Source organism: Helianthus annuus, chromosome 9 (assembly GCF_002127325.2).
Source record: "Helianthus annuus cultivar XRQ/B chromosome 9, HanXRQr2.0-SUNRISE, whole genome shotgun sequence".
Taxonomy (NCBI): Eukaryota; Viridiplantae; Streptophyta; class Magnoliopsida; order Asterales; family Asteraceae; genus Helianthus; species Helianthus annuus.
Window position 1 is genome coordinate 107,931,400 of NC_035441.2, and position 22,579 is coordinate 107,953,978.

Sequence of the window (22,579 nt, forward strand, 5' to 3'; positions counted from 1 at the left end):
CTGAAAAGAAGGTTCATGTGTGAGAAGCGAAAATTTCAAATCACGTGGATAATAAAAGAGAGAAATCCTAACCCGACGTCTACCCATTAACTCACATGTTTAATTATTAATGTTAAAGTTTTCTACAGGAAGGAGCCTGGGAAGGAGCCTGGGCTCTGATACCATAACTGTAACACCCCGACCCGAATAGGGCTGACGTGTCACTATTACATATATCAAAAACTAACTCAAGCCGTTTAACAAGGAAAAAAATAGGATCCAAAAGACAACCAAAAGCTTTGAAAACAAACCAAGAATCCTAAGTATTAATTAATTCAAAATACTGAAATGAATAAAAGTCTTTATTGTTGAACTGCATTTTACTCTCATCATCACTAGTTCCCAACATTCCCAAGATTACCTGTCAACAAACAAAAAAAAAAAACACAATAAAGGAAACTACGGCTGAGCCAAAGGTTGCCCAGTAACGGAAAAATCAAATAGTACAAGTAAAGAAAGGAAATTCTCACCGGGAATAACCCAAAACTATTGATTTGTACTTTTATTTTCTTTCAGAAAAAAATGTACTTAGTCGTCGAGAGAATCGAAACGAGATCGATTTCATGTATCTATATTTAGATCACAAAGAGTTTGATTTGGGCACCTTACTAGTTGAACAGAACCAATCGGAGGCCAACGTCCTAAACTTTCTAACGGCCGAACGGAACCAAGCGAGCGGTAGCAATGGTCGCGGGCTGCTGGATTGTGAATATTCAGACGGACTCGAACGCTACTTCACATCGACGGTCCTGCTCGGAGGGTGTGGCGATGGCTGTTGGTGTCGGAATGCGTTAATGCTTGATAAACATGGTTAAAAGAATGAACAAAAGTAGATTAATTGGTACCTACGGTTGCAACGGAACGGGTCAAGGAATTCGGATGGCAAATCTGACGGCGGCGGACAGAAGCTCCAACGAACGAGATTGGTCACGGCGGAATACTAGGGCGGTGCGGTGGTGCAGCTGTGATGGTTTGCGAGGTTTTCTTTTTCTTTGTTTTGTAAGGTTTGAATAATGAATATGATTGAATGGGTTAATTAATAGGATTGATTTTCTAATTGAAGGGGATGCAAAATTTGTAGAGATTTACATTACCGTGTTTGGAATCATAGAAAAAGGAAAACCGTGTCAATCGAATTTTGAAACGAAAAGTGGAAGAAAGGCAGAGGATGGTATTGTTTTATTGTTTGACTTCCCAAAAAAATTTCATTATTTCCTTTTCTTTGTTGTCGGTTAACACAACTGAATAACCAGTAGTAATTGCAATGCATTTAAATGCTTATATAATATGCTTTCGTTTTAATTCCAATACACATATGCATTTAGCATTTAAATGGTTTGACTAAGAGATATTTGAATGTTATTATATATTATTCTTACTATAATACAATTATTATTATTATTATTATTATTATTATTATTATTATTATTATTATTATTATTATTATTATTATTATTATTATTATTATTTTTAAGAAACTACTTAACATTAAAATCACATATTATATTTTGACATAGTAACTTATCATAAAACTTATAGTATTTATTATTTTAGGGTTATAAAAGTTTCGTACGAAAAGTGTTATCAGAATGAGAAAAAGTAACCTCCACCCGGAATCCCGATTAGCCGTTTACCACAAAAACCAGTTCACTAATTCAAAACACCACATAGACATGACCTTAGAATTAATGACTTTCATTAATTATTAGAGACAATTTTTAAATAAACTATAACAACCTAACAATCCGTTTGATTATACCAATTACCCGCCAATTTACCAACCCGCTTATGATGCAAGGAAATCACTAATATGCTTGATAAACGATAAACAATTCAAATATAATAAACCTTTACCAGAAAATCAAGACAATTAGTTAAAATACCAGTTATAAGAAGCTAAAATTATTTTAATGTTTCAAACAAAGCAATCGTTCATCTAGGAGAAAGTCACGAGATGTTTAGCCTCGCATGGTAGTCATCTCAGCTGTCATACCCCAACCGATGGCAGAAACATATTTTGGCCTAATAGGTAGAATACTCTAGCCAAAATTTCGAGTAACGATATTGACCCTTCCGGTTACTACATGTCCCAAGTCAAACGAAAATTTTGAGACTTTGACGAGATTGAAAATCAAGGGATGGGACTTGTTATCAAGATGCGAGTTTCACCCCTAACTTGATAACGTCATTCCCTAAGTGTGGTTAGTACTTACCGAACGAGATAAGGAACGAATTCTAACTTGTTGATAGAGGTCCACTAGAATGAGAATGGGAAATTCTCCATCAATGTGAGGAATTCACTCTTATCTTGATGGTTCAATTTCGTTAAAACCGTTAAACGCGAATTGAGGGATGTCACCAAAAGGGAGGGTTTTCAAGCCTATTTTGGTAAGATCGTCTCGTTTGTGGTATAAGAATGTTTTCGTATCTTCGTGTGTATATTATAGTTCGTCTTAGGAAAGAGTTGTATATTTCAAGACAAAAGATAAGGTAGGAAGCAAAGTAGGGAGATTTCAAGTATTAAGCATTATAACAAGGAAAGGGTCAAGTAAGGGACTTCTTAACTATAGACTAGGTCAAAAGCATAGCAATTTTCCTAATTCGCTATAGTTATGGCTCTAATACCAATCTGTCACACCCCAACCGATGGTGGAAACATCGGAGTGAGACGAAAACGAGATTGCTCGAGATTTCATAACGACTAATGGTGACAAACATTTAAGTAATCAAAAATTCATTTCATTTCTAATCAAGATACATCATTTGGAAAGGAAATTACAACAACTTATTCATACAAAGTCAAATGACAAGGAAATACAAAACATAAATTAATAAATGTGTTTCTAGTTCAACCTACGTAGCTTTCTTGTAGGTCATCATCAATTTTCTGCAACATGTATTAAAATACAATGAACAAAAGTTGGTAACTATACAAGTTTGATTATATAGCATACATATAAAAGATTGTCTCGAATCCAACATGACATTTTGAACACTAAGTCACATATCATACTAGCATGCAGAAACTGTAAGTCAAGCCAAAGTGTCCACTAGCGTAATCTTATCATCGCAATGAAAAGACCGTAAAGAATGATTGAATGCTTAACAATGACCCAACATCGGGTGGTGTGCTACTCCTATAGCGCTATACATGTTAACATAGGCTTGCGCAAAGTTAATGACAAATAGTTTGCATGTATGAGTGTTTGAGTATCTAGCATGAATAACCTAAGCATAACAAATAGCATGTTTGATGGATTGAGTGATTGCATAAGTTTGATTGTGTGCATAAGTGTATTTATCAATTCATACATGTTACACTCCAAAAGTGCTTAAATCGTAAAGGGGGAATTCGAGTATACTCGCGGTTTGCTTAGAAATTCCACGAAAGTGAGTTGATGAGTTGAGAGCCGCCTAGTTATCCTACAAGGATAAACGAGGCCTATGAGTTCGGCGGATTTTGGATTAGGAATGAGTATGTGGATGCTTAGTTTTAGTATGAAAAAATATGAAAGATTATCTAGACAAACACCTAAATTTGAACACCATGATTATGTGTTCTTCATAGGAAAAAGTTTTCCTATTGGAAGCCCAAATATGAGATGTTTCAATCTAAGATATTAAAATGTAGCTCTTAACAATAATCTATGGATTGGTTAGTGTTTAGGGTTCGGTTATTGGTACTATAGTATAGATATACATTTATATATTAAGTCCTATAGTCATGTATTATCAAGTATGTCAAGCAAGGATGTATGATGAGTTCCATCCATTAAACCTCATTATTGGAATTCGCCAAAGCACAAAATCATCAACTTAGTTGATAATTTCAGTTTGTCATGAATGAAATTAAAATAAAGTATACATTTAATTCACCAAGTAACCAAGTAAGCTTAAACTATACTAGTGTATTCCAATCATGGCAAATGTTTGGAGATTTGGTGTAGTTTGGTCACTTTTTTGCTAGTAAGTTTACTTGGTATCTTAGATGGAAGATTAACTAACAAATCAAGCGAGTGAGGTAGTGGAACATAGTTGGAAAGCCAAGGCCTCTATGGTTCACACATCACCAAAACAAAAGTCTCACCACATTGAAGGTGGTGAGCTTGGATGGTTTCAACACCTGTCTAGGTCACTTGGAACCTTGTTAAAACAAAAAGTTTAAGAGGTGTTTGGACCTCTAAACTTATGGAAATAAACCATATTCAAGTCCCACAATCATGAGTTTGATTAGGAACAAGATAGACACAAGATTAACAAGTTTAAAGAAAGTTTATGTACAAGTTTAATATAAACATAAAGTTTGGACCTCAAAATGATAGTGTTCCACCTTAGTTTACCATGGTAAACTTGTGGGAACATTCCTAGAAGTATTCGAAATGAGTTTGAATAAGAATTCATGAAGAAGAGAAAGAAAAGTGAGTTCAAAGCTCACTTTTGAACTTATGTATAATCTACCTCAAGCTTGTATTTTCAGTATCTAGATAGTATTTTGAGTGAGTTTAGAGTGTTAGAAAAGTGAAATGAAGGTGTAGGAGGTTTGGTTATATCATGGTTGAGTAGGGTTTGTGTTTTAATGAAGAATGAAGGTTATTGGGGAAGAAAGGATGAGGAAAAGATGGAATCCGGATTGGGCAAATTAACATTATGCGGATTGGACCTCTACGTGTCGCGCGGGCTCCTTGTTTTAGCCCACCGCGCGACGCGGCGTGTTTATTTTGTATCCAAAGTTTGATTTTTTTGGCATACAGGCCCCTGAAGTTTCATATGTTTGTCATTTTATGTTAAAAGTTTATATTTTGGGGGGGGGGGTTTGAGTATAGAAAGTGTATGTATGCATGTGTTATGTATTGTGTGTGTATGAGTGATAACATGTATGTATAATAAGTCTTGGGTTTGCCTATAATCACATATTTAACGATTGATTGCATATAACACATGTATGATTTATATAAATACAAATTTCCATTATGATCTAAGTCTCGGATTTACAAGATTGGAAATGAAATACGAATACAACTTTCTAAATATGGAAGTGAATGAATGAATGGAATATAGTTTTTTTTTCGTGAGCCACTAGTTTCGGATTTATTTTCATAAAAAGAAAAAGGTGTATCATTAACTAGAATATTTATAGGTTTATACTCATAACGATACCCCTTATACTCTCAAGAGTTTCGGTTTTGCTATAGCTCTTAAGACGAAAATTCACAAGACTCCTAATATTTAAATGTATTATATCAATCCTAAGGAACTTCTCAACCGATTGGGCCTGCCCACATATACTTAGTTAGACGCATGTTCGACTGTTTCGCTATCTCATACATATAATAATAAAAAACCAACGACCCGATTTTTTCTATCATCTTCCACTTTGTTGCAAAACCTTTATGGGACATTTTTATTTTTTATGACTTTTTTGTTTTTTTTTTCTCGACACTAAAAACCTAACTTAGACACAAACTAGACGCTTGTTTCCAAAAAAAAAATCAGAATTCGCCTTTTGATAAGTATAGTGGTAAGTATTCCCGCCTGCCACGCGGGTGACCAGGTTCGATCCTGTAACATTCCGCAATTATTGTATTATTCGTTTCCGTGTTTTTTCGTATTCAACCATTGTAATCCGAGACTTATGATCATAATGGAATTTATTTTTTTTCTCTCAATAATTGTTCAATCAAACATAGGTGTTATTCATATAATCATCAAGACACGTTTAAATCATTCAAAAACCGACTTATGTTGTGTAATTTCGATATTCGAGACCCAATCAATCAACTATTGTGTCGTACTATGTTTATAAAATTTATGATAGAAACTCAAATTTATACAAATAATAAATGAGAAATGCGTAAAACAAAAAAATCCATGATCGGATACAGCATGTTGAACGCTTATTGGCCCACTGCTCTGCCACTTGTACCTTTTTTACTTGTCCGATGTTTACCTACGCTTTTGCCTCCGTGCGACTCGGGTATGTTACGTGCAGTTGACACAAGGTCAAGGAAGCCAGGTCTTTTATCTAAGGAGCTAGGTGTCAGAATTGATCTCGTTTTGGTTCTGACCTTGCGAGCGGCTTGGAACACATCTGTGTAGTCGGCGCAAGGTCGGGGAAGTTGTCAATTTGATTTATCTTGGGTATGTTCAGCGCAGGATTTAGGACCATACCCATTCAAACTTATAAAAACAAGAACACCTATATATAACATTAGAACTTATAGAAGTTTTAAATAATATAAAAAAAGATTTTAATAAACTAATTAACTTGACTTATAAATCAAATAAAATTTTGGAAATAGATTCTTGTTAAACCCGGTGGAAGTAACCAATTTGAACATGTGTGCCCTCTTTTTTTTCCAAATTTCCGGCCATAGCATTTCAAATCACGGCCAAAGTTTGACAAGATTCCCAAAATGAAACCGTGTCTAGTTTCTCCATAAACAACCTAACCTACCCCTCAATGTCACCCCATCTCTACCCTCTACTTTACCACGAACCATCCGTTTTTCGGCTAGTCACCAAGCTAGAAAAAATGACACTGATTTACCTAATAAAGTGTACCATTGTTCCTCTCCACACAAGACAAATTTATAATCCGAGTTTAGACCCCTATCATCTACGTGTCAAAGTAATTTAAAATTTCAACAAGTATTCAGTTTATATCTATGATGAAATGACTTATGGAAGGGTTTTATGATTCGGTCTAACGGTCCTTCCTAGGGGTGCTAAACAGGTTGTGTTCGTTGCAGGTCAAACTCGACTCAAACCTGAAAATTGTGTTGGAAGTGTGAATCCAAACATGACATGGATATATGCTGGTTTACTGAACACGATCTGTTTCACCTAAATTTTTTTGTTTTTGTATTTTTTTCGCATATCTATATTTTAAAATTAAAAATTTATAACAAAAAATACAAACCTATGTAAAACACTTGTATTTTAATTATAAAATCTTATGCTAATTTCTGTAATAAATTGTAATTATGGCATTGAATAGCCAACCAATTTAATTTGTGATATAAAACACCTTTTGAATAAAATAAAATATAAGTGGATTAAATAGGTTAACCTGTCAACACGTCAGCTTCAACCTAAAAACTGATCAAAACTCACGAATTTTGTGTTAGATTTATGTCCTTTCAGAATTCACGCGATTTTAACCCTTTATGAAAACCGGGGGCGCACCTTTTAAGGGGCAAGGGGATGAACCCGCCTGCTCAATGTTTCGGTTAATAGTGTAATTTTTTTCGATTTTATTTTTGTCTGAAATTTTTAAAATTATATGGGTCCACCCCTGCTAATTATTTCACCTAAAAATATTCTGCCCCTACAAAGTTTATTGTCCAAAAAAATTATACATATTTTCGTGTTGAGTTAAAAACGTGAAGAACATGGCTATTAGTAATTTTTTATAATTGTTTTTAAAATTGAAGTGACTTTAAATAAAGTCTGAAACTAGTTTTTTATATAAATGAAACTTGATTGGTTCATTTTTGTCTTAATTGAAAGATGTTTAAACAAAAAAAAAAGAACAAAACGTGAGGATAGAGGCGCTCATCTGTGTTGTTCGACTTCTACATAAGAAAAAAAAGTTTTGTGTTCTTAGGATTCTTGAAGCCTTCAAATCTTCAATCTTCTATACATACTTTCGCAGTTTATAAATATTTTAGTCATTTGTTTGTTAAACAATATGTAGTTTTTTTTTATGTTAAAAACGGGTCCTTCGAATGGATTTAGTCTTTTATTTGTTAAACAATATTTAGTTTTTTTTTTATGTTAAGAACGAGTCATTTTAATGGAAGAAGATTCTTTAGTTTTATTTGGGGTTATTTTGTTTGACCCGACCCTAACATATAATGTGAAATATAGCGACAGGGAAAAATATTTTGGGTCTCATTACTTTCCGTCCTAAAAAACTTTTGGTCAAGCTCCGCCATTAATGAAAACCATTATCTAGTAACACAACAATGTAGTAAACAACATATAAACATATTTGGAGACATGAGGTGGTAAGACTACTCGGTGTGGAGAAGTATGAAACGTCATGTGATAACTACGTCAGTAGAGGGTGTTTAAAAAAAACATAGGGTAAAAGGGGCGTTTTAAAAATAAAATAAAATAAACAAATAAAATCCAACCAACCAATCAAAACAAACTCAAACACCACCCACTAATCGTCTGCCTCCATGTTACCCACCCCTACGCCAGTGGAAAAACCCACGCCACATTCACCACGCGCCTCCATGCCACTGCACGGTGTGGTGTTCCAACGTGGAGGAGGCTTCCACGCCTCTTTGCCGCCCCCAGACCGTGCAGTCTAAAGTGTTTACTAAAATCCGTTAAAACAACAATATGATAATTACAAACGAGCCCCTGATTAGTTAACATGTTTCAAATGCAGTCCTTTGCCATGTTCGGGAGTCATCCCGCTTTTCTGCCGCTGAAGATGTTATCATCGTCTTCTTCATCAAACCCTAACCGTAGCTCCGCCTCACTCTACGCCACCATGAACCCTAATCCCCGTTCTTCATCTTCAACAAGAAGCCCTAATCATCTTCCTCTGCTACCCAATCCACACATCAACTGCAAAACCTCATCTCAAAACGCTACAATCTCCAACGGCTGTTCATCCTCTTCGTCTTCCGTATCCGGAACCTCAGAAACCGGAGATCATGAGGTGCTTCAACTCGTGGTTGTGTCGTTTTATAAGTTTACTTATTTTCCTGACCATGCGGATCTGCGTAAACCGTTGAAAGACCTATGCGAACATCTGGTATATATATGATTAAGTTGTATGTGTTAAGTGATGAATTTGAAGAAATGTTAGTTGATTGTTTGTCATTTCAGTGAATATGATGAATGTGAGTTACGAATGGGTTTTAGTTGATACGGATTCGTTGGATTATCATTTGTAATTTGTGATCTATTGAGAATTTTTATTTAACTGAATTAGAAGAAATATAAGCTTTGGAGTTGGTTATCTGATGTTTGGATAAATAGATTTTGTTTCCTATGTATAGTTTATAGTTTAACCTAATTTAGAGATTTGTATTCATTTTTGATTATCAGTTAGTAGCTAAGGCATAAGAGAGTTAGTTAGTGTAGTTAAGTCGGCTAGTAACTGGTCTAAGAAGTCAAGGTGTTCAGCTGCAGATGTCTGCAGATGTGGTCCGCAGACTGCAGACGTTTTGCCTCTAAAAAAAACAAACACCTTAGTGTGTGTAGATTAGCAACCCTCACCAAACTTATACTTTTCAGTACATTTCAGGTGGTATCATTCTTGCACCAGAGGGGATTAACGGCAGCATATGTGGCATCAGGAAATCAGTTGAAAAAGTCCTCGACTTCATCCAGTCTGACGATCGCTTAAAGGGTCTTAGACAAATAGAGTCACCTGTAAGCCCCGAAGAAGAAGCCATTCACCATGGACACACAAGCAGGTCTCCCCTTGTGGCAGGGGAAGATGCACCGTTCAGATGGGACCATGTGAGGGTCAAGCTTAAAAAGGAGGTAATTACAGTAAACCGGATCAGAGAACCAGTTTGTTTTGGAGTCGTTAAGTTGTAGAAAGAGATTGTATGCTGATGGTTTTAGTTGAATATTTTTCGTAGAGTAAAATGCCGTTTTCGTTCCTGAGGTTTGGCCAGTTTTGCGACTTTCGTCTAAAGGTTTGTTTTTTCGCATCTGGAGCTCGTTAACTCCATCCATTTTTCTCTGTTAAGTCTTGGGTATTTCCGTCTTTTTTGTTAACTTAAAGAGCAATTCGATCTTTTTCAGGGGTATTAGATCTTTTTACATAAATTTGAAAAGACCGAATTGCCCTTTAAGTTAACAAAAAAGTCGAAAATACCCCTGACTTAACAGAGTAAAATGGATGGAGTTAACGAGCCGGATGAAAATGGCAAGATTTCAGATCCAGATGCGAAAAAACAAACGTCTAGACGAAAGTCGCAAAACTGGCCAAACCTCATGGACGTGAATGGCATTTTACTCTCTTTTGTATATTATTTAATCTTGTGTTCTGCAGATTGTTTCCCTTGGAATGCCTTCTGTATCACCTAACGAAAGAGTTGGAAAGTATGTTAGCCCAAATGAATGGAACACATTGATCAGTGATCCAGATACAGTATGTCTCTCAGTTTAGTCATAAGTTTCTTTTCGCTGACTAGGATGTCTGGTTGGCACGACAACTTACCATGATAAACTGGAACTAACTTCTTTCCTTTGATGTTTTCTTAGGTTGTTATCGATGTGCGCAATGACTATGAAACCAGAATCGGGAAGTTTAAAGGGGCAGTTGATCCACATACGACAGCTTTTAGGGAGTTTCCGTTATGGGTGGATGATCAATTCCAAGTTTCTTCATCGAATGCCCAAGCGGAAGCTGAAAAGCAAAACGAGAGACGTAAATCTCCCTCTCGTGTTGCAATGTACTGTACAGGTGGCATTCGGTGTGAGAAAGCCTCGAGTTTCCTCCTCGGCAAAGGGTTTAAAGAGGTAAGTGTAGCTTGCACTCTAACCCCATAACGGATACAACAATAATATATCCTTTATTTTATGTTATTAGGTCTACCATTTACAAGGTGGCATACTCAAATACCTAGAGGAAGTCCCAAGACCGAGTCTCTTTGGGAGGGAGAGTGCTATGTGTTTGATAAACGAGTCTCGGTCAAACACGGGTTGGTGCCTGGAGACTTCAAGCTTTGCTATGGCTGCAAGAAACCCGTGAGTGATGCTGACATGGAATCGCCAGAGTGGGAATACGGGGTTACTTGTCCTTACTGTTATGCTTCAAAATCCGAGGAAGAGAAGGAAAGGGCTAGAGCCCGACAAAGGCAATTCAAAGAATGGGGTGTGATAGGTGGGCCCGACAAAGGTCGTAAGCCCTTTAAATCAAAGGATGATAACAACACAGACGGTCCCCAAACATCTAGGTGACATTTTTTTTAACGTAGAGTACGAGTGGTAGTTGTAGACTTTTAGTCGAATGTGGTGACTGGTTGGCTTCAATCACTTGACGTGATTAGCTTGTATGAATTTGTTGATTTTAGCATATTGCAATGATTTCGAGTCCGTTTTCTTTCGTTAATACGTTGACCTTTATAAATGATTGTGTTTGTCTTGCCTTTATCATACAGAGGGCATAGATGGTGGCTGGCTGGTAGCCATATGCTCTCTTCCAATTGCCGTTGGGAATCGATTTATGGCCAATTTAAATCGGTTTCAATATATATATACACATAGCTATGATAGCACCATCAAACATAAGGTACTCCTACTCAAAATACATAAATCCGTTTCAAGTTAGCACGTTCTAATCTATATCTTCAAAGCTTGTTATGGCGTGCAACGATGAAGTAGTCATGGTTTTGGAAACCAAAAGAAACCCCCAAGTTTGGAAGCACTTTGATTTGTGCTTAATGAGCGATAACCATGAGATGGCACGGTGCAAAGCTTGCGGCAAGTTCATGAAGGCTACGACGAACTCGACGCTTAAAAAACACACCGACCGTCATTGTCCGGTTACAAAGGCTACGACGAAGAAAAGTGAAGCCGGTGAAGCATCCGGAACCGGTTATTCGAAGGTTTAGTGTGTGTATGTAATGTTGGATTTAGTGGTTATTCGAAGGTTTAGTGTGTTTATGTAATGTAATGTTTGGTTGAAATGAAACGGCTAGGAGTCGATTCCACCATAACTTTGTCTACAATATAATGCATTGGGTCTCATGTGGGTACGGAGGAACCGGTTCCGGGTAGGAACCGGGTACGTATCAATTTTTTTATAAAAAGTGGAACCGGGTAAGAACCTACGGGTTTTTTTAACCCGGAACCGGTTCTTCGATAAGGTGGGTAGGAACTGGAACCGGTTCCGGGTAGGGTCTGCCGGGTCGGGTTTGGAACCGGTTATTATGCCCATCTCTATGCTGGATTGGGTCGGGCCAGTGGCGGATAATAATTTCTAATGTGTTCACTTTTTTTACATTCTCCCTTTTCATAGAACCGGACATAAAAACTTCCGAGTCGGTTCAACGGTTCGGGTCGGGTAATAATAAAAATACGATACATAAGTTTGTACGTCTTTTTCATTTTGTAAACAAGTGAAATGACTTAATGAATATAAAAAATTCATTCAAAATCACTTAATTTTGGCTGCAATTGTATGCTGTGAGCATGATTTTTTACTTCTCTTCGTCTATTTTTGTCTTTTAAATCTTCTGAAGTTGCTATATATATATTACAGTAATCAGAAATAAAAGTGAATTTATTATGTTTGAATGCATTGAATAGAAGTTAATGTAGATGAATAGTTGTATGTACAAGGTATGTTTAGATATAACTATATAATACGAAAAAAATACAAATTTAGGTGCTGGGACTTTAGGCCTAACCGGGCTTTGCTATATGGAAAATACAATTTCTGGAAAACCTGAAACAATTTGGAATTAAAAAAAAAACTACAAAAACGTCATGGAAAGGACTTAAACCGTGTATCCTTTGAATGAAAACATGCGCCTTTTCTTGGACCAAAGTTGTTTTATGTGTATGGGTTCACTTCTAATAGTATCTATGGGTCACTCCGGGTTCATTGTACATAATATCACTAAAATTTCAAAACTCAATGGGTTCCCAGGAACCCGTAACACCTTATGTAGGTCCGCCCCTGTGTCGGGCCCAAGCGGATTTTTGAGATCAAGTCGGGTCAAAAACCAGTTTAGCAGGCCCAAACCCGTTTTTCTACACCTCTACCCTACAAATGTTTCAGCCCAGTTAATACGAAACAGGCCCAAAAGAAAGGCTCACGTGCAACAACGAACCTCACGTGACAAACCGTATAAGGTACCACCCATTTATAACTGCCAAAACCCTAACAACCAGAGAAACACCATACGGCTCTCTATCCTCTCTTTCCCTCTGCACGTGTACCCTCTCGAACTTCAAGGCCCATCACCCTCTTCTCCACCGTCCGATCAACCCCACACGTGTCTATCAACGTCCAGTTTCGTTTCACCACCCACTATACCTGCCAACATTTGCCGTTTGCTCCTCATTACGTTGAATTCATGCCAATGGAGACGGAGTTAATCGAGCTATTTGAAGCGGCGAAGAAGGCGGCAGACGCCGCCGTGGGTGGTGGCGATGGTGGGGTGGATTTGTCGCCGGAGGAAGATCGGTGTCTTGATGCGTTGAAGACGTTGAAGAAGTTTCCGGTGAATTACCAGATTCTTGTTTCTACACAGGTATTAATTCGATGTTATATATGTCAATGCATGTGATTTGTTTATGTTTTTCTTTCTAATTTGTTTTTTTATTGATTTATGATATTAGATGTTTTATATAACTAAAACAATAATTTGAGAATTTGGATTTAGAATTTAGATTTTTTTTTTTTGTTAGAATTCATTCACACATTATTTTCCCCCAAATTCAGATTAAAGAATTAGGTATAGCATATGTGGTTTTCTCGTTTATGTTAGGGGTGTTCATGGTCGGGTTTGACTGGTTGACGGAAATTTTGGGCCAAAACGATAACTTTGACGTAAATTTTGGGCAGAAAATACAAACTTTTTTGGACCCACGGGCGACAAATGAAATCTTTGGACTAAACTGGCAAAATGGCCCAAACCACAGGGACAAAAATGGCATTTAACTCTTTTTTTAATATCTTTGAAAGTGGTTGTGAGTGGAGAACAGATAAAATGTAATGATAAATGTATAATAAAAAATTATAAAAATGAAAAGGAGAGAAAAAAATATGATTTTTAGTGTAATGATATGGATAATGAAAAGGAATTCAATGCGAAAGCTTTACTGTTCTTTTTGTGATTTTAGAAAATAAATTTGTATGTTAAAAAAAGTTGATTTGTAATGATTTAAAAAAGAAATATATAAGGATTGTTCATGAATATAACATGTATACACATAAACTTTTATTTTAAAGAAAAAGTAAAAATAAATGTTAAATGGCTGGCGAAGCGAAAATCGTTTTAACTGTGAAAAGGAACTATAAACCAGGCTGCACGTATTTCAAATCAGTTGACTTTCTTCGGTTTGGGCAATTCGGTATGTTTCGGCGGTTTATGAACACCTCTAGTTCCTTGAATTGAATAGTGACTCCCTGTGTTGATTCTCGCTGCATTCGCGGTACGGACCAGGGGCGGACCTACCTTAGGGGAAGGGGTTGCCTCCGCCACCGCTTGGCGCTCCGGCGGTAGTGTAAAACTGTAAATTTTGGAAAAATTTTATGTTTTTTTGACGTTTTTTCGATTTCGTTACCGCTTTTTCATAAAACGTTACCGCTACGAAGATTTTCTAGATCCGCCACTGGTACCGACTGTATGAAATTTGTTCCATATTTATATAATGCAGTTTGTATAATTGTGTATTTATGTGCAGGTGGGAAAACGTCTTCGCCAACTAACAAAACATCCAAGAAAAAAGATCCAATCAGTTGCTTCCGAACTGGTCGAGATTTGGAAAAGTATAATCCTTCAAGAAACCTTAAAGAACAAGAAAAATGGAAACTTGGACATCAAGGAATCTCCAAAAGGACCAAAACCCGATCACAAATCAGAGATGCTGGAAAAGAAAGCTCAGAGGACGAATTCCGTCAAGGTTGAAAAGACAGAAGCCACAAAAGTAGAGAAACATGGTTCTGAAAAGAAGGTGGTTAATGTTGTCAAAACCGAAAAGAAACCTACGACAAATGATGTTTCTGTTTCTCCGATGAAGCTGAGTTCTCTCGTTTACTGTAAGGATCCCGTTCGCGACAAAATTCGAGAACTTCTCGCAGACGCGTTATGCAAAGTTGCAGGGGAGGTTGACGATGATGAATCAAGGGATAAAGTGACCGCTAGTGACCCTTACAGGATTGCGGTATCTGTTGAGTCAGCAATGTTTGAAAAATGGGGAAAGTCTAACGGAACCCAGAAGTTTAAATACCGATCGATAATGTTTAATGTCAAGGATCCGAAGAATCCGGATTTCAGAAGAAAAATACTTTTTGGAGAACTGAAGCCCGAGAGGATTGTGGAGTTAACGCCTGAAGAAATGGCGAGCACCGAGCGGCAAATGCAGAATGTGAAAATAAAAGAGAAGGCGTTGTTTGAGTGTGAGCGTGGGGGGCCACCGAAGGCCACCACTGATCAGTTCAAATGTGGGCGGTGTGGGAAGCGGAAGTGCACTTATTACCAGTTGCAGACTCGGAGCGCTGATGAACCGATGACGACGTTTGTAACGTGTGTGAACTGTGATAATCACTGGAAGTTCTGTTAAGTGGTTGGGTAATTAGTAATTTGACATCAGAAGCTGCGGCGGTGAATTGCTTTTCACTTGTGTGTCGGCGGTTAATCTCAGGTCAGGTTAGGTGTTGAGGTAGTTTTATTCTTTCATTTTAAGTTTTTTTTTTTTTTTCGTTGATGTTAGATGTAGGAGTTGGTCGTGGTTTAAAGAAATTGTTTAACATTTAGTTCTGTTGAATCATCGTTCATTTGATTTTAGTAATTCTGTGTTGTTTTTGTATTACTGTTTATGTGTTTGTAGCGATGATTTCGCTTTCAGTTGCGTTGAGAATAGCGTATTGTGCCTTGGGGACCACCCACCAACGAGTATTTGTTAGGGCAGTCAAACCAACTCTCATACGAGCTCCCGGCGGTTCGTTCATTTGACCGTAAACTAGAGCTGTTCACTAATGACTCTAGATTCTTTCATTTCCATTTAAAGATTATTTCCTTCATGACGACGGCAATATTGTTAGTCAATTCCATAATGAGTACTGTTTTTTTACCCACGCCAGCTCCCCCGAATGGTCCGATTTTTCCCCCACGGAGATTATACAAGTTATGACTCGTTATAAAATCCAATGAGCCAGCTGTCCCGTGCAACCTTTTATCTTAATTGGGAAATTTTTTAAGAGTGCAAAAAACAAAGATGTGTTTGTTATGAAAACAAGGTTATCGGACTCGAGCAGGCTTGCATAGAAAGAGAATCTTTGGTGTTAATGTGTCGTTTCTGTCTTCCCGGTCCGCAGGGCCACGGGGCACTCCAAGGTAAGTCAATGTATGTATTAAATAAACATAAAACATGTACAGTGAGGACACAGGAAAAGCTACGAGAAAAGCTACGAGTGAAAAATTTTCCTTCTACTTCAACTTCTTTTCTCTTCCTTCCGTTAATGAAACTCTCGAACACAAATAAAATAATAATTTATACTTTCTTTCCACTTCAAATAACTTGAGAACACAACGTTAGAGGGAGAGGAGAGAGCTCCACAAGATAAACGAAGATGGGTTAATGGCCAAATCCATACTAGGTATCAAATTACTATCAATGGCATTTTGTGTGATTAATTTTTAACTTTACATGAATATTGAATTATTTTTTATTTTGGCTTTTTTTAACATACACACACAACTAATTATAAATACTATAAATAAGCCTGAGTCTGTAAACCAAACACAAAACTGAAACTAACAAAAATAAAAAGCATTTAAATACGATGTTTCTTATACTGCATTTAAATAAGATGAATCAAATGCAATGCAATGTTTTCTTGAATAACTTTAAACAACACCCATCAAACATAGCAATCAATCATGGAGTCACCACATTAGACCTGTTATCATCAGACGACGGTCGATAATCAGAAGAATCCAACGGCCGTAAATCCGCAATCATCTTAACAACTTCATCCATCGACGGCCTCATATCAGGAACCTTGGTCACACAAGCAAGCCCAATCTGAAGCATCTGAACCATCTCTTCTTCAACATGTTCTTGCTTCATTAACTCCATATCAAACACCTCCGCGGTCCATTCTTCACGGACCACCGACCGGACCCACCGCGGCAGGTCAACCACCTCTTCTTGACCCGACGACGGTATCGGTGCTTTCCCCGTCAAGATCTCCAAAATCAGGACCCCGAAGCTATAAACGTCTGATTTGTGAGTGAATTTTCGGGATTCGAGCACTTCGGGTGCGAAGTACCCGATGCACCGAGACTTTGTAGGAAGGACAGTCATCAATGGGGCTAGGCCCAGATCCGATATGCAGCCGTCGAGGTCTCGGGTGAGTAGAATATTCGATGACTTGATGTTACCGTGCGAGAACTTAGCGCCGCCTTCTGAGTGAATATGAGCAATTCCTTTTGCGGCTTCGAGTGTTATCTTCACTCGTGAATCCCAATCTAATGGAGTTCTTCCTATTCCTCTGTTACCTGTTATATTAGAAAAGCCCGAGGTCCAACGGGTCAAACAGATAATATGAGAGTAGAGAAGTTCGACCCATTTATATGAACGGGTCAAGTCGTTTGTTTTTTGTATTTCGAACGGTCAAACATGTCTGTTAAAAAAGTCATCTAAAATGTATCTCTAATGGTCAAACATATCTTTAAAAAAGTCAACTAATTGTAATTTTAGTGTATGTATAAACCTCCTAAAATGTTATTTTCTCCAAGTTAAAAAAATCATTGAAATAATATGATTTAAATAAGGCAATTATATATGTCTCATAAAACTTACATTATACCGATTTATAGTTCTTCAAATTGCATATTTATCCATTTTACTAAATATAACTCATAAAGTGACCGTTATACCCTAAGGGTATAAATGTCATGTATTTGAAAAGGGTATATTTGATTTTTTTGCTAGGTAAATATGATATTATACCATTATATTACTTTAAGGGTGGGATATATGAAACTATCCCTAATTAAACCACATGTATGAAAGTTTCAAACGCAAATCGTTTTGACCCGACCCGACCCATTTCAACCCGTATCAAAAGATTATCGGTTTTGACACGCAACTAACTTGCCCAATTAGGATGAAGTTTACATACCATGCAAGAGTGACGAGAGGCTACCGGTGTGCATATACTCATAAACAAGAAGCTTTTCATCTTTCGAATAATAATAAGCACATAACGGCACAATGTTAGGATGCCTTCCAAGCCGCCCGACAAATTCCATATGCTGCTCAAAATCTTTCTTAGGAACACCAACTTCGCGTATACGTTTCACCACGACAGTCGTTTCTTCGTCTAATATAGCCTTATACGCGGTCCCGTAACTCCCTTTTCCAAGAACTTCAGCCGAAGCCCTCAGTAAATCTTCAAGATCAAAATTATACACACTTCCTTCAAAGAAAACCAACTTGTTTTTCTCGGCTGCTTGCACCCCGCTTCCGAAATCGTCCGATTTCTCGTTTTTCCCGGGAGTGACAGCCTGGACTTTCAACTCACCAACAGAATCTTCTTTTTTTGTTTTCAAGCAACAAGAGAACAAGAACCATGCAAGTAAAAGTAGGATGAAGAAGCCTCCAACAGCAATGCCGACAATAGCACCGGTGCTCAGTCTCTTGTGTTTCTTTGAGTTCACCGGCACGGGTGGGATATCAGAATTCAAAGATGAACATTGACTCATAGGGGGCCCGCATAACGAATTCCCTTCGAATGAAGAGACCGGGAACTTTTGGAGGGAAACTGGGATTGACCCGTTTAGTATGTTATGACTAACGTTGAAAACCCGAAGCCTAGTGAGGTTAAGCTCGGTGATGTTTCCGGAAAACGAATTGAATTCGAGGTTTAACGAAGTGAGTCGGGTCAAGTTCTTTGTTTTTTCAAGAATGTTACCAGTAAACGAGTTGAAAGAGAGGTCTAATACCGTAACCTGAGGGGGTAAAGTAGGAAGTTCACCGGATAAATTATTGTGTTGAAGGTAAACAGATTGAAGAGTAGGAATAGATAGTATATCTAACGGAAGGGTCCCACTTAGCAAATTGGATCTTAGGCTAAGAACTTTGAGCTTATCTAGCTGTCCTATTGTGTTAAGCGGGATTTGACCGAAAAGTCCAACTCCCGGGAGATGAATGGCAATTACTCGTGTACCGTCATCGTTGCATTTGATACCCACCCATGAAGTGCAAACCGGGTTCGACGAATTCCAGTTGAGTTTTCTAAGGTGAAGTACCGACGAAGAGAATTTAAGAAGTGATTGAGCATCAGAATTTAAATCCAGATCAGCAGTTATGACATGAAAATTGTATAGTAGGAGGATGAAAGTGGTTAATGATAATAACTGAAGCTTCATCGGCTTTTTCATCGCATGTGTGTATGTCTTGATCACCTAAATGAAGAAGAAAAAATCGAAATTTGCATACATAAAATTTGAATACAATGCAGGTTAAAATATGAAAACAATAATTTAACAGAAATAAAATTAGAAGAACCGAAACACACTTCAAGATGAGTTGTTACCTTGCAAGATCTACAAATGAAGTGATGAAGTGAAGAAATGAATTTGATAAAGCTTCAAACTTTGATGGAGAATAGTGTGATTATCTTGACCTCTTTTCGCCTTTTTCATATGGAAAAAAGCAGAGAATAAGTAACTTTATTTTTTCAATTGAAAGTATGGGATTAAATGTTTAGTAAAGAACGATTTAGAACAAATAGTGTCGGTTCTAGAGTAAAGATCCTTTCATATTCAACTATGTACGCGGATGAAAAGATTTGTTTGTGATTTAGAGAACCATAAGTAAGAAATTTAAGTATGTTATGTCTTAACTTTTTGTATAATGGAACAAAAATACTATAGAAAAAACAAAAATAAAGGAGGTTAGTGACAAGGAGAATCAAACCTAAAAGAAAAAGACCAATCACTAATAAAAAGAAAAAGCAAAAGTACACTCATTTGTTCTGCAAAAAGCAAAGAAATTATTGGAGGTAATATGAAATGCATAATTTCAACCATCCAATTTATTGCAAGATCAATTGGCTTCATAATATTATCTACATGCATAAAGGGATAGATGTGAACCTATTAGAAGAGGGTGTCTTGTTGTTTGGGTGCTAAAGCTAAACGGGTCTTGTTCACGGGTTGGTGGATCAAACCCGACATGAACCTATGGATTTTACACGAACCCTAAAATCGTGTAGACACATGAACCGTATTCGTGGGTTGACACGAACACGACCCGTCTAACCCGAAATAAAATATTTTACCTTTTTGCATACCAATACTCTAAATTACAAATTTTACATGAACCTAAAACCGTGTCGGACACATGATGCCTGTTTCTTATTTAATTTTTAAATATTGGCATAACATACTCAACTAGTTTAAGTTATGACATAAATCCCATTTTAAAAAATTATACAATAAACCGGTTAAACGGGTCAACCCGTGAACCCATCGGGTTGACCCGAATTGGGCCCGTTTTAACTAAACGTGTACGTGACCCGAAACTGAAACCAACCCGTTTAGACTAAAGCCAAACCCGTAAATGAAAACAAAAAAAAAGGCATGAGATGACCAAAACCTTGCATAAGTAATCATGTTCTGTGTTTTTAAACTAACTGATAAGCTATGGTTTCTGTGAGTTAATATTAGAATAGCAGCTTTTGGTATTTCTGATAGGTACTAATGATCAAGAAAGTCCTCAGTGTTCTATTTTCTGGACCACACAAAAAATCTAGCACTAAAGCCTTCTATTTTTTATTAACCATTACAAGCTAAACTGAATTAAATTTCTAAAATATTTCAGGAGTGCCATGCGTACTGTTAGGTATCAAATAGTAGAGGGGGTTAATTGTAATAATAGTATAGTATGAGGGTAGTAAGCGTAGCTAGTCAATTGTATGAGTTCTTAATAAGCGAACCAGTTACGGGAATGAAAGTAGTGAATGATTTTGAGAGTTATCTCCCTTTCTCTGTGTGATTCTTCTTCTTCTCCAATCTTTCACTCTTTGAGTTCTTGATTACCAATTGTATCGTAACACATACACAGAGCCATGAGCTGAACATTTCACATAATAGAAACAAATGAAACGACAAATCCGTTGCAGTTTTCTTGAATGCAGTTATCTTCGGGTTCTTTTTTCCGGATATTCAATTTACAAACTAATATACCAAATGATAAGAAGAAAGTAAGGCTAATAAGAAGTTAATACTGATTACAGTTCTTTTTTCTTTTATACCGAAGCTTTGTTACGGCCAAATCTGATTATTGTTATTATTTGGAACTCAGCTGACCGCTCTACCAACGTTTGGAAGCGGTCTGTGGTGGCGCCGTGGCGGATAGGGTTTAGGCGACCATCCTATATCTGTTAGGGTTCGAGAATAGATTCGCTCTCATGCCAATAATAATTACACTTAAACACATAACTAATACCGTGTAAGCTATTATACTTACACTTAAATATATATACTATCTTATCTTAAAATGTAGATTCCTGTCGCAAAGCGAACTAGATTCGAAACAATATATTTGAGAGGACACAATTTATGGAACAAATTTATACAAATATATATATATAAAACAGAATCTTATACTGTCCGGTGTCTACACATGGATTATTATTTAATATCCTTGTGTTTATATGGTAAACTGAAGAACAAATAAGACTAAATCTGACCTAATAACAGCAATCTTATAATTATATAATCCATATCAATGGCTGTATTCAAACCTTCCAAATTTCCTAATACTAATTAAATAAATAAATCACCTGACGACAAACAAATTCCGCCTCTCTAGATTTGAATTTCAACTAACTAATTACCAAAATAGCATATCCAGATACACAATTAACTAACTACTCACCAAAATATCAAATCTATATACACAATTAATTAACTAATTAAGCAACAAAAGATCAAATCTACCTGTAATGAAACAGTAAAGAGCAAACGGAATCCGTGAATCGGCTTCAATGGCGGCTAGTGAAGATGAAAAACCTAAAAATGTAAGATCTATGAGTGTGTTAGTGTTAGGAATTGAATTGAATGAATGTAGCTGGATGAATTTGAAGTGAAAATTGCAACGGTAATCTATTGAAACTTGTTGAAATCGTCAAGAAAAAGAAAAAGAGAGAGAAAATTGAAAAGAATTAATGAAAATGGCGGTGCATTGAAATGGTGTTACCGTTGGAAGAATTATTATGTGTTCTTCGGCTTCTAATTGTTTGGGAAAATAATTAATTGGGATGTTTATTGTTTAAGACCGATGGCTAGCTACTTCATTGTTGTGTTTATGTTTATGACTTTTTATTATGTTCTTCTTCTTTGTTTTCTTTTAAGTTTTAATGATTTCTTTTTGTCACTTTTACTATGTTTAGCACCCACCAAACATAAAGAAAAATACAAGAAAAAGAATATGCTTCTAACGGTTGTATTTGATTTTTATTTTTTTGAATGGTTTTGTGAAATTTAGCCCACCCCTTATTATATTAAAGAATGATTTTGATAGGTTGATTTAAAATTAAGTTTACATAACTGTTAATCAATGGTCGGTTAATCATGACTCGGTTAAGCGTCAGTTATGATTAAACTATGCTCACCCCTAAGTCATTGGAGCCTAAAAATCTTGTACAAAGCATTGGGGCAACAGGGAAGGTTTGAATGTCATATAATTTTGTCTTATTGTAAAGGATCACAAGTTTACATTGCACATTTGTAATATGTTAAAGACGCTTATATTCATTGTCCATAGTGATAGTTGAGTAACAATGTGGTGAGGATTCTCCATTTCTATCGAGATT

At 36.7% G+C, this 22,579-nt stretch overlaps 2 protein-coding genes and 1 pseudogene across 3 annotated transcripts; 2 read left to right on the forward strand and 1 right to left on the reverse strand.

The window, feature by feature from the left end:
• Window positions 1-8,189: 8,189 nt before the first annotated feature.
• On the forward strand, window positions 8,190-11,128 carry LOC110878136 (annotated as a pseudogene).
• A 1,771-nt stretch (window positions 11,129-12,899) lies between these two features.
• On the forward strand, window positions 12,900-15,552 carry LOC110878137 (transcription elongation factor TFIIS). The gene is made up of 2 exons (XM_022126395.2): window positions 12,900-13,277; window positions 14,434-15,552. The coding sequence occupies exons 1-2, from the start codon at window positions 13,101-13,103 to the stop codon at window positions 15,310-15,312; spliced, it is 1,056 nt and encodes a 351-aa protein (XP_021982087.1). The 5' UTR covers window positions 12,900-13,100; the 3' UTR covers window positions 15,313-15,552.
• An 898-nt stretch (window positions 15,553-16,450) lies between these two features.
• On the reverse strand, window positions 16,451-22,038 carry LOC110878138 (probable inactive receptor kinase At5g58300). Of its 2 annotated transcripts, none has more exons than XM_022126396.2 (5): window positions 21,964-22,038; window positions 21,705-21,791; window positions 19,295-19,394; window positions 17,879-19,163; window positions 16,451-17,252 (listed from the first exon to the last, which is right to left on the reverse strand). In XM_022126396.2, the coding sequence occupies exons 4-5, from the start codon at window positions 19,137-19,139 to the stop codon at window positions 16,630-16,632; spliced, it is 1,884 nt and encodes a 627-aa protein (XP_021982088.1). In that variant the 5' UTR covers window positions 19,140-19,163; window positions 19,295-19,394; window positions 21,705-21,791; window positions 21,964-22,038; the 3' UTR covers window positions 16,451-16,629. The 2 variants fall into 2 exon arrangements, with proteins under 2 accessions (XP_021982088.1, XP_021982089.1); XM_022126397.2 differs by having other exon boundaries at window positions 21,705-21,776; window positions 21,964-22,023.
• Window positions 22,039-22,579: the final 541 nt, after the last annotated feature.